At 37.9% G+C, this 14,676-nt stretch overlaps 2 protein-coding genes across 2 annotated transcripts; both read left to right on the top strand.

Annotated features, from left to right (window-relative positions):
• Positions 1–2,419: 2,419 nt before the first annotated feature.
• LOC133090326 (olfactory receptor 10H3-like) lies at positions 2,420–3,358 on the top strand. The gene has a single exon (XM_061188699.1). The coding sequence runs from the start codon at positions 2,516–2,518 to the stop codon at positions 3,356–3,358; it is 843 nt and encodes a 280-aa protein (XP_061044682.1). The 5' UTR covers positions 2,420–2,515.
• A 9,951-nt stretch (positions 3,359–13,309) lies between these two features.
• On the top strand, positions 13,310–14,254 carry LOC133090325 (olfactory receptor 10H4-like). The gene has a single exon (XM_061188698.1). The coding sequence runs from the start codon at positions 13,406–13,408 to the stop codon at positions 14,252–14,254; it is 849 nt and encodes a 282-aa protein (XP_061044681.1). The 5' UTR covers positions 13,310–13,405.
• The last annotated feature ends 422 nt before the right edge of the window (positions 14,255–14,676 follow it).

Raw genomic sequence — 14,676 nt, 5'->3', positions numbered from 1 at the left:
ACTGAGTTATTTGTAGTGAGGTGGATGGACCTAGTGACTGTCATACAGAGTGAAGTAAGTCAGAAAGAAAAAACAAATACCGTATGCTAACACATATATATGGAATCAAAAAAGAAAAGAAAAGAAAAGAAAATGGTGAGAAGAACCTAAGGGCAAGACGGCAATAAATATGCAGACCTACTAGAGAATGGACTTGAGGATACGGGGAGGGGGAAGTGTAAGCTGGGACAACGTGAGAGAGTGGCATGGACATATATACACTACCAAACGTAAAACAGATAGCTAGTATGAAGCAGCCGCATAGCACAGGGAGATCAGCTCGGTGCTTTGTGACCACCTAGAGGGGTGGGATAGGGAGGGTGAGAGGGAGGGAGATGCAAGAGGTAAGAGATATGGGGACATGTATATGTATAACTGATTCACTTTGTTATAAAGCAGAAACTGACACACCATTGTAAAGCAATTATACTCTAATAAAGATGTTTTTTTAAAAAACTCTATTGAACTTCCTAACTTATGGAATTTGGAAAGCTATTTCTCCCCTATCAATTTCAAATTTTAACACATTATAATATATATATATATATATATACTTTGAAGTGGTGGAGGTTTCTCTAGGTCTAAAAACAAGGTCAAATTTTGTTAAAGTCATCTATGTTTTTGAAAACATTGTTTAATCTCTGTTTGGCAAGGAACATAAATATATTCAGGGGCTAATGTCTGTCTGTATTAATTGCATTATAATTCCCAAATTGCATTTCTGAACTCTTAAAATTTCCAACTTCAATTTTTTATCTATCTACCCAATATTGATTTAGCTATTTGTATTTTATGTCTATTTCAGTAAAGTTGTGCCATTTATTACTAATATTCTAGTGTATATTGTTATATAGGTTAATTATATTTATGCAGGTCTCTAAAACGTCCTTCTATCCTTCATAAAATATTCTTCTTTGTCCCCTGGTGTGTGCATGTGTTTGTAATTTTTTATATTATTTTGTATTGAGGTTTTGTTAATTTACATTATATTAGTTTCAGCTGTAAGCGCAGTAATTCAGTATTTTTACAGATTATACTCCATTCAAAGTTATTATAAGATAATGGCTATAATTTCCTATACTCTACAATATATCTTTGTTACTTATCTATTTTACATGAGTAGCTTGTATCTGTTAATCCCAGTCCCCTAATTTCCTCCCTCCCCCCTTCTCTCTCCCCTTTGGTAACCACTAGTTTGTTTTCTATTTCTGTGCGTCTATTTCTGTTTTGCATATATACTCATTTGTATTGTTTTTTAGATTTCACATATAAGTGATATCATACAGTATTTGTCTTTCTCCATCTGATCTATTTCATTAAGAATAATATTCTCTAGGTGTCTTCATGTTTCTGCAAATGGCAGATTTCATTATTTTACTGGCTGAATGATAATTCATTGTAAATATATACCACATCTTTATCCACTCTTCGGCTGATGAGCACTTGGGTTGCTTCCATATCTTGGCTGTTGTAAATAGTGCTGCTATGATCATTGGGGTGCATGTACTTTTCACATTAGTGTGTTCATTTTCTCCAGTTATATACCCAGGAGTGGAATTGCTAGATCATATGGTAGTTCTATTTTTAGTTTTTTGAGGACCATCCATACTGTTTTGGCATCCTTTGACATTAACACATTGCTCAGTGAAAGTTCCATTTCACTGTTACAGAGACGTCCTAGGCTTGTATCCACGCACAGACCATTTCTCTAGGTAACTTGGTTCCTTTTATTGGCATATGGTGACAGATATTATAATCATTGTTTCCTTAAATTCCATTTTTTTTCTGCTTTCAAGAGTACTGCCTAAGCTTTCCTTTGGTGCATATTTGCCTGGGATACACTTGCCCATCCTTTTATTTTCAAACCTTCTGTTTATTTCCTTTAGAGGAGTAAATACATTAATACAAAATAAGATGGCAGAAATGAGTACCAATAAAACAGTATTAAAATAAATATGAATGGGTCACTCAATAAAAGGACAATGACACTCAGAAAAAAATGTTAGAACCTCAATATCCAAAAATATGTTTTCTAGAACTGGCACACTATATGACCCTGATCATCTGTGCCTGTCTTAAAAATTACAAACCTGGATCTTTTATTTCTTTTCATCACCATTAATAAAAACCCAGGAACCAAACTATGTCTTAAGCACTTAATATACTGATCTTACTTTATGTTTATCACAATGCTGAATGGTAAGGACTATTACGATTTACTCCATCTTACTGATGAAGATTTTGAGACCCAGACAAGTTAAGAAAGTAGTTATACAGTATAGAGGTCTTCAATTGCCATTTAATCTTATGTTAGAGCCTATGTTTTAACCACTGTGCCTTCATTCTGTTTCTGATCTCACCAGATTCAGCATCCTTGTCTGGTCAGAACTATAGCACGGTGTCTGAATTCATCCTCATCGGCTTCTCCAACTTCCCTCAGCAGCTCCTGCCCATCTTCTTCCTACTGTACCTGCTGATGTACCTGTTTACGCTGCTGGGGAACCTGCTCATCATGGTCACCATCTGGAGGGAGCACAGCCTCCACACACCCATGTACCTCTTCCTGTGTGCCCTCTCCATCTCTGAGATACTGTTCACTGTTGCGGTCACCCCTCGAATGCTGGTTTACATGCTCTCCACCCACCACTCCATCACCTTTGTGGCCTGTGCCAGTCAGATGTTCTTCCCCACGTTTGGCTTCACCCATTCCTTTCTGCTCATGATCATGGGCTATGACTGCTATGTGACCATCTGCCACCCCGCGTGCTACAATGTGCTCATGAGCACACGTGACTGTGCCCGTCTTGTGTCCTGGTGCTGGGCTGGTGGCTCAGTCATGGGCATGATGGTGACATTGATTGTTTTTCACCTCACCTTCTGTGGGTCTAATATGATTCACCATTTTCTCTGCCACGTGCTTTCTTTCTTGAAATTGGCCTGTGGGAAGGAAACAGCTTCTGTCACCATGGGTGTGATCCTTGTTTGTGTCACAGCCCTGCTGGGATGCTTATTCCTCATCGTCCTCTCCTATCTCTTCATCGTGGCTGCCATCTTGAGGATCTCCTCTGCTGAGGGCTGGCACAAGACCTTCTCCACCTGTGTATCCCACCTCATCATAGTGGTCGTGCACCACGGTTTTACCTCCATCATCTACCTCAAGCCCAAGGGCCCCCATTCTATGGACAGTAACACGATGGCCACCACCTACACAGTCTTCACCCCCTTTCTTAGCCCGATCATCTTCAGCCTCAGGAATAAGGAGCTGAAGAGCACCATAAAGAAAAGCTTCCACAGAACATTCTGTCCCCTAAGCTCCTGATGGCCAGTTTGGTGGTATGGAAGTGTGACAGATGGTTTGGGTTTAAATAATGTCTGTCTCTACAGAACCGTTGTAATGATTCAGGTCTGTAAAACACCCACACTCCATAGGAGTTTGATGCATACTAGCTATTTGTTTCTCTCCAATATTTCCCCCTCTTGCCTAGGCTCTATCAATCACCATAACCTCTTATTTATACCAAGTGAGATGAACTCCATCCAATTATCTATGCCTAAGAATGTGTTATCTATCTATAGGCAGGTGGGGACCACCACGTGGATGTGTCAGGACCCTGATGCACGTGGTTCTTCTTGAATGGACTAACAAGAGAAGACGTTACTCCCCCATCCCCCAAAATAAGAATAAACAAAATAACCTAAAGATAGTAATAAATGCCACCAGAATTGAGTCTTCTTATGTATAAAGTACTGTACCTAGTGTTTTTTATTATTATATTTTAATTATTACAAATGTACAAAGGAAAATACTTTCCACAGAGAAAATGGTTTACTATTTATAGCTTCTCGCTTGATTTTGGAGTTATAGACAGTAATGGATGTTTTTCTGTCAAGCTGAACTGAGTAAAGGTTGTTAGAATTCAAAGTAGAGAGAGAGCCAAAGTGAGAGTGAGAGAGAGAGAGCAGGCAAATAAGATTGGAGTCCTTTAGATCTGATCATTCAATTGATTAAAAACTATATGGGGCAAAATCCAGGCAAGATGGGAGGAAGCAAAAGGAGGTTGCTAATAGGGCGATATGCATATGAGGAAGGGGAAGAAAGGGAAGATGATGGAGGTAAGAAAGGAGGAAGGGAGAGAGAGAGACGGAGAGAGAATGGGAGGAGAGAGAAAGGGGAGAAGGATCAGTGCTTAGGTAAGAACACAGACATGTTAAAGGGTGTTATCTCACATCTTATGGAAATCTCTTTCCATTTTTCCCACACATAATTTTCAGTAAAACATCAATTTTCATTACTGTGTTAAAGTTGCATCTATTCGAGGGGTGGGTTGCAAACCAGAGCGCTGTCTCAAGATGGCACAGAGGTCAGAGGCCAAGATGGGTACCTTCAGTATGCACATGGAAAATGTAGGTGGAGGTCACACAAATGTGGCTGAAAGGAGTCACAGGGAACTTTAGGTCTATCTGACTCCCATGCTGGTGTTTGGGAATATAGATCACTGAGGATCCAGAAAGGGGGCCCTATGTGGGATATCAGTTGTTAACTCAAAGGTGAGGCCAAATATTTGAGTTGGAGGCAGAAGATGTTTTATAAGGATAAACCCACAGCCACCAATCCTCTCATTAGTATACAAAAGACACTCTTATCAGAGGGTCAGGAACCAAGGCCAACACAAAAAGACTAAATATTTATGTTTTATGACATCACAGGGAGGCATATGCAAATATCAGACTGCCTGGCTTGGACCACCAGGGCAATGGGAATAGGGTAGAATTTGGGAAGAGAGGTGACTTCTGGCCAGTTTGGCCAGAAGACTTATATTGCACAAGAGAAACCACTCTCCAAGACCCAGCTCCAAATGACCCATTCTGAAAAGCCATCCAGCTGTCCTCACCGGAAGACACAGCCCTGGAATCTCATTCTAGGCTTCTCCAGCTTCTGCCTTCCCTCTGACCCTACCTTGACCCCAGTGGATTCAGGACATCTGTATCAAGCCTTGTCTTCCCCTGAGATTGGGAGCTCCTCAGCCCTCAGCAGAGACTAATGTCTCTCTGAGAAGAGGAAACACTAGTGATCTTTGTTCTAGATAGTTGGAGGAAGGAGTAGAGGCTACAAGTTCCCAAAGGCCCCTTGAGGTCCCTCCCAGCGTCTCCAGACCCTGAGGACAAATCTTCTAGTTTGGTTTCCTAGGGAGGCCCTGGGGAGCAGCCTGCTGGAAACCTGCAGCAGGGATAAAGCATACAGGATCGGTTCCAGGAGTCCCTATGTCTGACCCCACACCTGCCTGTGGGTACCACTGACAGCATCGAGCAGGAGAGCTTCTTCTGCCCTTCCCTGCTTGCCGCTTCATGGAAGAGGCAGGCCAGGCTGAGGGGAAACAGAGGGAGAGGTTAAGAAGGCAGAATCAGACAGTTGTGGATAGCACTGCCAAGCCTGGGGATGCAGTCAGGGCTGGGAAGAAGGTCCAGAAGAAAGGATCTCAGTCCTAAGTCAGCAGTTTTTAGCCTGGGGTGATTCTGCACTACAGTGGACATTTGGACATGTCCACAGACAGTTTTGGTTGTCATGATCTTGGGAGGGAGGGATGCTACAGACATCTGGTGGCTTGATGCTTGGGATGCTGTTAAATATTGTACAAACACGTAATAGTGTGGTACATTTGTTACAGCTGATGAACCATTACGGATCGATTATTATTAACGGAAGTCCGGAGTTTACCTTAGAATTCACTCTTTGTGTTGTAATTTCTATGGATTTTAACAAATTTATAATGATATGGTATGAATTTGCTGGTATACAGAGCATGTATATTCTGAATTTTCACCATTCTACATCCTCACCAGCAGTGTCGGGGGATTCCTTTCTCCCCATTGCCCGATCACCATGGCATTTTCTAATTTGGGGAATTGAATATGTATACAGTGAAATTTCATTGCTTTCATTCATCCCACCCAGTCCTTTTTTTTTTAGCATCTTTTCACTTGCCTGAATAACTTCTTCTGTGATTTCTCTGCTCATATCCTTTGCTCATATCTATACTGAGGTTCCTACTTCTTGTTTATTCTTCTTGATAGTGTTCCCTTGTCGGTTTTAGACAATGTAAATGATCTTGTACAAATTTTCTATCTGCCTGTTAACTTTATTCAGGATATCCTTTGTGGAACAGAAATTCAAAATATTGATGTTTTCATGTCTTATTAAAGTCACCTTAAGGCTTGTGCTTTAGAAGTTGTTTTTTATTTAATTAATTAATTTATTTTTGGCTGTATTGGGTCTTCGTTGCTGCGTGCAGGCTTTCTCTAGTTGCAGTGAGCGGGGGCTACACTGCAGCGTGCGGGCTTCTCATTGTGGTGGCTTCTCTTGTTGCGGAGCACGGGCTCTAGGTGTGTGGGCTTCAGTGGTTGCAGCACGCGGGCTCAGTAGTTGTGGCTCTTGGGCTCTAGAGCGCAGGCTCAGTAGCTGTGGCGCACGGGCTTAGTTGCTCTGCAGCATGCGGGATCTTCCTGGACCAGGGCTCGAACTCCCGTCTCCTACACCAGCAGGCAGATTCTCAACCACTGCACCACCAGGGAAGTCCCTAGTAGTTTTGTTCAGGAGGTTTTCTCCACTGCTAGATCAACAAAGTAATTCTCATACACTTTCTCCTATTAAATTTATGGTTTATATTTCATATTTATGTCTTGAATCCATCTGGATTCCACCTTTGCGTGTGGTCTTGGGCAGAAATTCAGATTTACTTTCCTTCATAAAAGGAGCAGTTTTCCCACCACAAACTAGTGAAACAAGGCATCTTTTCCTTTATTTGTGCTGCCACCTTTATCATATATTAGATTTTGAATAATAATGGGATATTTTCTGAGATATCCAATCAATTTACCAGTGTTTATGTCTGTTCTTGGTTTACATTTTCAAAATGGCTATGACTCTATAATGTGTCACAATACCTGGGAGGATGTATTTCTCCTGTTTACTCCAATTTATAAGATTAGTATAGTTTTGCACTGAGTTTGTCTTTAGTGGAAATTTAAGATAGTTATTAAATTTATAGTCCATTCACTGGAGTTGTAAATGCAATTGTACTGATGGTGAAATTTAGGGAAGAAGTGGTATCATTACCGTATTAGATCGTTTCATCCAAGGGTATAGACTCTTTTCCATGTATTCAAATCATCTTCTATGTTTTTCTTATTGGCTAAAATATTTGTCTTTGGAGGTATTGCATATCTTTTGTTAAATCCTAGATATTTTATATCAGAGGTTTTCAAAGTGTGATATGAGACCGCATGGGGGTTCCAGAGACCATTTCTGGGGGTCCATCAGGTCTTTACTTTCCCATGTGACGATGCATTTTTGTCATGTGCTTCAAGTAAAACAATGTATTGCCACAGACTAAATGAAGAATCGGACACCAGCATCAAGTTGTCTCCCATCAGGCCAGATGTTGAACGTATTTGTGAAAATGTAAAACAAGGCTACTATTCTCACTACTTAGTTTTTGAAAATGTTGTTATTTTCCTAAAAGTGTTACTATATTAAAATGTAGGGTTTTTATCATAAGTGGGTGTTGAATTTTGTTGAAAGCTTTCTCTGCATCTATTGAGATGATCATATGGTTTTTCTTCTTCAATTTGTTAATATGGTATATCACGTTGATTGATATGCATATATTGAAGAATCCTTGTATTCCTGGGATAAACCCCACTTGATCATAGTGTATGATCCTTTTAATGTGCTGTTGGATTCTGTTTGTTAGTATTTTGTTGAGGATTTTGCATCTATATTCATCAATGATATTGGCCTGAATGTAATAGGTTTATTACTGTTCTTTTAAATGTTCTTCTACTAAATATTTTAAAAGATTCTCAGGTTCAATTTCTAAAATGGTCAAGATTGATAGTTGTAACTCACCCAAACAAAAGCCATTTGGGGCACTCAATAATTTTTTATTGTAAGGGGATCCTGAGAACAAAATGTGCAAGGGCTTTTTCTTTTTCTTTTTTTCCTTGTTTAAAAGGCTTTTAATATAAAGCAGATAATTTTTTGCAACATTTCCCAAACTTTTCATTAGCAAATTGGCTCAGGCTTCTCAACAATTATCATTTCACAACAATATCTCCATTTTCACCTTCTTTAAATGAATTGGCCTAATAGATGTGCCATTAAAACAGAGCTTCACTCTCAATGTATTTGTAAGTTTGTATTCAAACAGTATGAAGAAAACAGGATCAGGGAATTCAGTCATAAAAGTGAATGGATTACTGATACATGCTACATCATGGATGCAACTAAGTGAAAGAAGTCAGACACGGAAGGCCACATATTGTATGGTTCCATTTATACGAAACGTCCAGCAGTGGCAAATCCATAGAAAGAAAAAATATTATACATTAGTGGTTGCCAGGGGTTTGAAGAGAGGGAAATAGGGAATGACTACTTAAAATGGGTCAAGGGCTTTTTCTTTATAGTCTATGTCACCTTTGAGAGTCTTATCCTACTTAACTTAAATTTTATGTCTTGAGTGATAATTACTGGTGCAATACTATGAGAAATATTATGTATGTTTTTCGGAAGTTGATCTTGCCTTCTGCAGCATTGTGCTTCGTTTTGTTCTAATATATTATATCTTGATTCTTTCACCTTCTTTATGTACACGATCATGTTTCTTCCCTTCCTAACTTATATAGTTTCTCTCTTTTCCTTTCCTTAGAGCACTGCTCATGGCTTTCAGTTCCATGTTAAAGAACAGCGGAGACAGTAAGTAACCTTGGGTTCTTGTTTCTAAAATAATGCATCTAAAAGTTCCCTATCGGCAAATTATTTGCTGGTTTTGTAGCATATATCTATATATTCTGGTGTACAGCATAGTGATTCAGCATTTTTGCAGATTATACTCCATTGAAAGTTATTACAAGACAATGGCTATGCCCTGTGCTATACAATATATCTTTGTTGCTTATCTATTTATATATAGTAGTTTGCATCACTTAATCCCATACCCTTAATTTTCCCCTTGCCTCTTCCTTCTCCCCTTTGGTAACCACTAGGGTTTTTTTCTATATCTGTGAGTCTGTTTCTGTTTTGCATATAAATTCGTTTGTATTATTTTTTAGATTCCACATATAAATGATATCATGCAGTATTTGTATTTCTCTTATTTCACTAAGCATAGTATTCTCTAGGTCCATCCAGGTTGCTGCAAATAGCAAAATTCCATTCTTTTTTATGGCTGAATAATATTCCATTATATATATATGTTATTTATATATTAATAATATTATTAATCTTCTTAAGCCATTTGTCTGTCTGCTGATGAGCACTTGGGCTGCTTCCAAATCTTGGCTATTATAAATAGTGCTGTTGTGAACACTGAGGTTCATGTATACTTTCAAATTAGTGTTTTCATTTCTTCCAGATACATAGTCAGGAGCGGAATTGCTGGATGATATGGTAGTTCTATTTTTAGTTTTTTTAGGAACCTCCATACTGTTTTTCATAGTGGCTGCACCAATTTACATTCCAAACAATATGGTACAAGTTTTCCCTTTTCTACATATCATCTCCAACATTTGTTATATGTAGACTTTGATGGTAGCCATTTTGACAGGTGTGAGGTGATAGCTTGTGTTATTATAACTTGCATTTCTCTAATAATTAGCAATGTTGAGCAACTTTTCACGTTCCTGTTAGGCATCATACGTTTTCTTTGGAAAAATGGTGATGCAGGTCTTCTGCCTATTTTTTGATTAGGTTGTTTTTTGTTATTGAGATTTATGAGCTGTTTATATGTTTTGGATATTAACCCCTTGTCAGTCATAATATTTGCAAACTTCCTCCCATTCCGTAGGTTGTCTTCTTGTTTTGTCAATTGTTTCCTTTTCTGTGCAAAAGCTTTTAAGTTTAATTAGGTCCCATTTGCTTATTATTGCTTTTATTTATTTTTTTGCCTTAGGAGACAGATCCAAAAAATATTGCTATGATTTATGTCAGAGAGTGTTCTGCTTATGTTTTCTTCCAGGAGTTTTGTTGTTTCCAGTCTTACATTTAGGTCTTTAATCCATTTTGAGTTTATTTTTGGATATGTTGTGAGGAAATGTTCTAATTTCATTGTTTTACATCGAGTTTTCCAGTTCTTCCAGCACAACTTATTGAAGAAACTGTCTTTTCTCCATTGTATATTCTTGCCTTTTTTGTCATAGATTAATTGAATATAGGCATGTGGGTTTAGTTCTGGGCTCTCTATTATGTTCCATTGATCTATGTGTCTGTTTTGTGCCAGTACCTGTGGTATATATTCTTCACCTGACTAAGAAAATCCCCTTTCACAACATGTTGCAAAGAGGCTTTTTAAAATAATAAATGGATGTACATATATCATATCATTATGTTGTAGATATAAAACTAAAAAATATTATGTGTCAATTACATGTCAATTTTTAAAATCATAAAAAGGACTTGAATTTTAGGAAATATACTCCTGCCTTGATAGAAATAATTATATGATCTTCTGCTTTAGCTTATTCACCTGATGAGTCACTTGATAGGTTTTCTGATGCTGAATCATCCCTGTCATTCATGGGAGAAGCAAAAACCTCTTTCTCGTAATATACTGGTTTTGAAAAACCACTGGATTTGACTAGGTTATGTTTTCTTATGAATTAAAAAATCTGCATGGATAGGTGAAATGGGCCCATAATTGTCTTTTCTTATTAACAGTCTACCTGGTTTAGAATCAAGATTGCATTAACTTAACGAAATGGGGTGAGCATATTTCATAAGTTTTTTCTGGTTTTTAAGAATGGGTATAAGATACTCCTCAAATGTTCCTTGAAAGTTTAAGAGAAATCACCTGTAAACACACTGGGGCCAAGGATATTGGGGAGGGACAGCATTTCACTAACCTTTTCGATTTCTTTAAAATTTACTTGAGTCTCCAGGGTCCCTATTTTTTCTTTCTCCAGATTTGGAACTTTATAGTTTTCTAAGAACTTATTTCCTTAGTCTACTGCTTCAAAATTCCTAACTTGAATTTTTCTTACTATTTTTATTAATTTAAAAATATCCTTTATTTCTCTAGTTATTTCTCAATTTTAATTTTTGTATTTTCTTATTGGTATCTTCTTGTTTCTATCTTATTAATATTTTACAACTTGATTTTGATTTTATTAAGCCTGACTTTCTTCTTGAAAAAGTTTCTTCATAAATATATTTGAGGCTATGTATTTCTTTCAGAGTACTGTTAGCTTAAAATGTGACATTAGATGCTCGAATTATTTAACTATAAGAGTATTAAAATTTACTTTATGTTTTACTATTGTAACAAAAGATTATTTAATACTACACTTAGCTTCCAAACACAGGGGATTTGAAAAGCTACTGCTCAATCAATTTCTACTTTTAGTGTGCTATAATCTACATATTTATACTTGGAATTCATGGAGAAATTTTTTATGTCCTAAATACAAGGTCAATTTCTGTAAAAGTCCCTTGAATGTTTAAAACATGTTTAACCCCTCTTTGTTGAAGAGTCTAAATATATCCAACATCTAATTTCTAAATATTATTAATTGCAAAAATTGCCTTTCTAAACGCTATGAAAATGTCTAACTACAAGTTTCATGTATCTATCTATTGTTGATTTAGCCTTTTCTATTTATATCTACTTCACTGAAGTTGTGTTGATTATTTATTTCTTACTATTCCAAGGTATACCATTACATAGATTAACAATCTTTATGCAAATCATTACAATGTTCTCATATACTTAATAAAATAGTCTTCTTTTTCTCTTGGAGTTTGTGTGTGTGTGTGTGTGTGTAATTTTTAATTTCAGTATGCATTTAAACTAAGAATGTTTTTCTTCACAGCCAAAATAACAAGTCACATTTAAAATTAATAACTATAAAATTAATAACTAAATAATAATCTCATATTATCCATACCTAATTATTCATTCATACCATAATGAAAGTTTTCTCTGTTGCCTTAAAACTAATTTACACTGGTTTGTCTAAATCAATATCCAAGCTAGTACCCTATATTGCATCTGGTTTTTATGTCCCTTGAATTTCTCCATATCCTTTAGTGACTGTGGTATCTATGGCATGAGACCAATTGTTCTGTATCATGTTCCACCTTTGGATTTGTCTGATTGCTTCCTCATGGTGTCATTTAGCTTGTTCCTCCATTCTTTGTACAATGATCCTTCATTTTGGCAATCATCTTTGGCCAATGGGCATACTTGCAATCTGGTTCTGGCATCTATTTAACATTAAGCCTTTACTCACCGAAAGTTTCATTTCACACTGGCACAAGATGTCCTAAGCTTGCTTCCTTTACCAGAATATTTCTCCAGGGAAGCCTGATTCTTTGAGTGGCAATTATTAATGCAGATATTATAAATATTGTTTCCTTAAATTTCATTTTGTCTGTTTTCAAAATTACTGCCTCAGCTGTCACTTGGTACATATTTTCCTTGTATATATTCTATCCTTTTATTTTCAAATTTTCTGTTCAGCTCATTTAGAATAGTAAATATAAATATGAAACAATATGGAAAAAAGAGTACTATTAAAACAGTATAAAAATAAATACACTACCAATTTAAAATAGATAGCTAGTGGGAAGCAACCACATAGCACAGGGAGATCAGCTCTGTGCTTTGTGACCACCTAGAGGGGTGGGATAGGGAGGGTGGGTGGGAGGGAGATGCAAGAGGTAAGAGATATGGGGACATGTATATGTATAACTGATTCACTTTGTTATAAAGCAGAAACTAACACACCATTGTAAAGCAATTATACTCCAATAAAGATGTTAATAAATAAATAAATAAATACAAATGTGTTAAATCATCAATTAAAAGACAAAGACTCTCAGAGGAAAAAACTTTTAGAACCCCAAGAACCAAATAAATATTTTCTAGAACAAGCACATTATTCAAGAGACTATGACCCTGATCATCTATGTCTGTCTTCAATGCCTCCAAAAATGGAAATTTTCATTTTGCAGTCACTGTTAATAAAAACCCAGGAGCCAAACTGTGTCTTAAGCATTTAATATACTGATCTCATTTTATTTTTATCACACCACTGAATGATAACTATTACAATTTACTCCATCTTACTGATGAAGATTTTGAGACCCAGACAAGTTAAGAAAATGGTTATATAGTATAAAGTTCTTCAATTGTCATTTAATCTATGTTAGAGCCTCTGTTTTAACCACTGTGCCCTCATTCTGTTTCTGATCTCACCAGATGCAGCATCCTTGTCTGGTCAGAACTATAGCACGGTGTCTGAATTCATCCTCATCGGCTTCTCCAACTTCCCTCAGCGGCTCCTGCCCATCTTCTTCCTACTGTACCTGCTGATGTACCTGTTTACGCTGCTGGGGAACCTGCTCATCATGGTCACCATCTGGAGGGAGCACGGCCTCCACACACCCATGTACCTCTTCCTGTGTGCCCTCTCCATCTCCGAGATTCTGTTCACTGTTGCCATCACCCCTCGAATGCTGATCGACATGCTCTCCAACCACCACTCCATTACCTTTGTGGCTTGTGCCAGCCAGATATTCTTCTCCTTCACGTTTGGCTTCACCCACTCCTTCCTGCTCATGATCATGGGCTATGACCGCTATGTGGCCATCTGCCACCCCCTGCGCTACAACGTGCTCATGAGCCCCCATGACTGTGCCCGTCTTGTGTCCTGGTGCTGGGCTGGTGGCTCAGTCATGGGCATGATGGTGACATTGATAGTTTTTCATCTCACATTCTGTAGGTCTAATGAGATTCACCATTTTGCCTGTCACGTGCTTGCCCTCTTAAAATTGGCATGTGGGAAGGAGACAGCCCCTGTCACCATGGGTGTGATCATGGTTTGTGTCACAGCCCTGCTGGGGTGCTTATTCCTCATCGTCCTCTCCTATGTCTTCATCATGGCTGCCATCTTGAGGATCCCCTCCGCTGAGGGCCGACACAAGACCTTCTCCACCTGTGTATCCCACCTCACCATGGGGGTCGTGCACTACGGTTTTGCCTCCATTATCTACCTCAAGCCCAAGGGACCCCATTCTGTGGACAGTAACACACTGATGGCCACCACTTATACAGTCTTTACCCCCTTTCTTAGCCCGATCATTTTCAGCCTCAGGAATAAGGAGCTGAAAAGCGCCATAAAGAGAAGCTTCCGCAGAAAATTCTTTCCCCTAAGCTGCTGATGGCCAGTTTTGTGGAAAAGAAATACAATAAAGGGGCTGGGATAATAATATATGTCCCCATAGAACTGTGGTAGGGATTCAGTTGTATTAAAATATCTACACTCTATACTAGCTATTTGTTTTTCCTCAATTTGCCACCCTCTTGCCACCACGATCTCTCATTTATGACCCAGTGTGATGAACTCCATCCCATCATCTATGCCTTAAAATGTATTATATCTATGGGCATGTTGGGTGCATCCCGTGAATGAGCATTGGTCCTGATGCCCATAGTTCTTTCTGAATGGGCAAGCAAGAAAACACTTTATTTTCCTCTCTTCCCACCAATATAAGATAAAAAAAGAATAACATAAAATAATAATAAAAACCAGCAAGCATTGAAAATTTTCTATATCAAGCACTGTGCCCAGTGTTTATAATTA

This window comes from Eubalaena glacialis, chromosome 4 (assembly GCF_028564815.1).
Source record: "Eubalaena glacialis isolate mEubGla1 chromosome 4, mEubGla1.1.hap2.+ XY, whole genome shotgun sequence".
NCBI classification, from domain to species: Eukaryota; Metazoa; Chordata; class Mammalia; order Artiodactyla; family Balaenidae; genus Eubalaena; species Eubalaena glacialis.
The sequence above is the reverse complement of the archived record's forward strand: the minus strand, read 5'-3'. Positions and strand labels throughout refer to the sequence as shown.

What these genes read in the sequence shown, in the direction of transcription:
- LOC133090326 (XM_061188699.1), top strand. Translation starts at nt 2,516, where the DNA reads ATGTACCTGTTTACGCTGCTGGGGAACCTGCTCATCATGGTCACCATC.
- LOC133090325 (XM_061188698.1), top strand. Translation starts at nt 13,406, where the DNA reads ATGTACCTGTTTACGCTGCTGGGGAACCTGCTCATCATGGTCACCATC.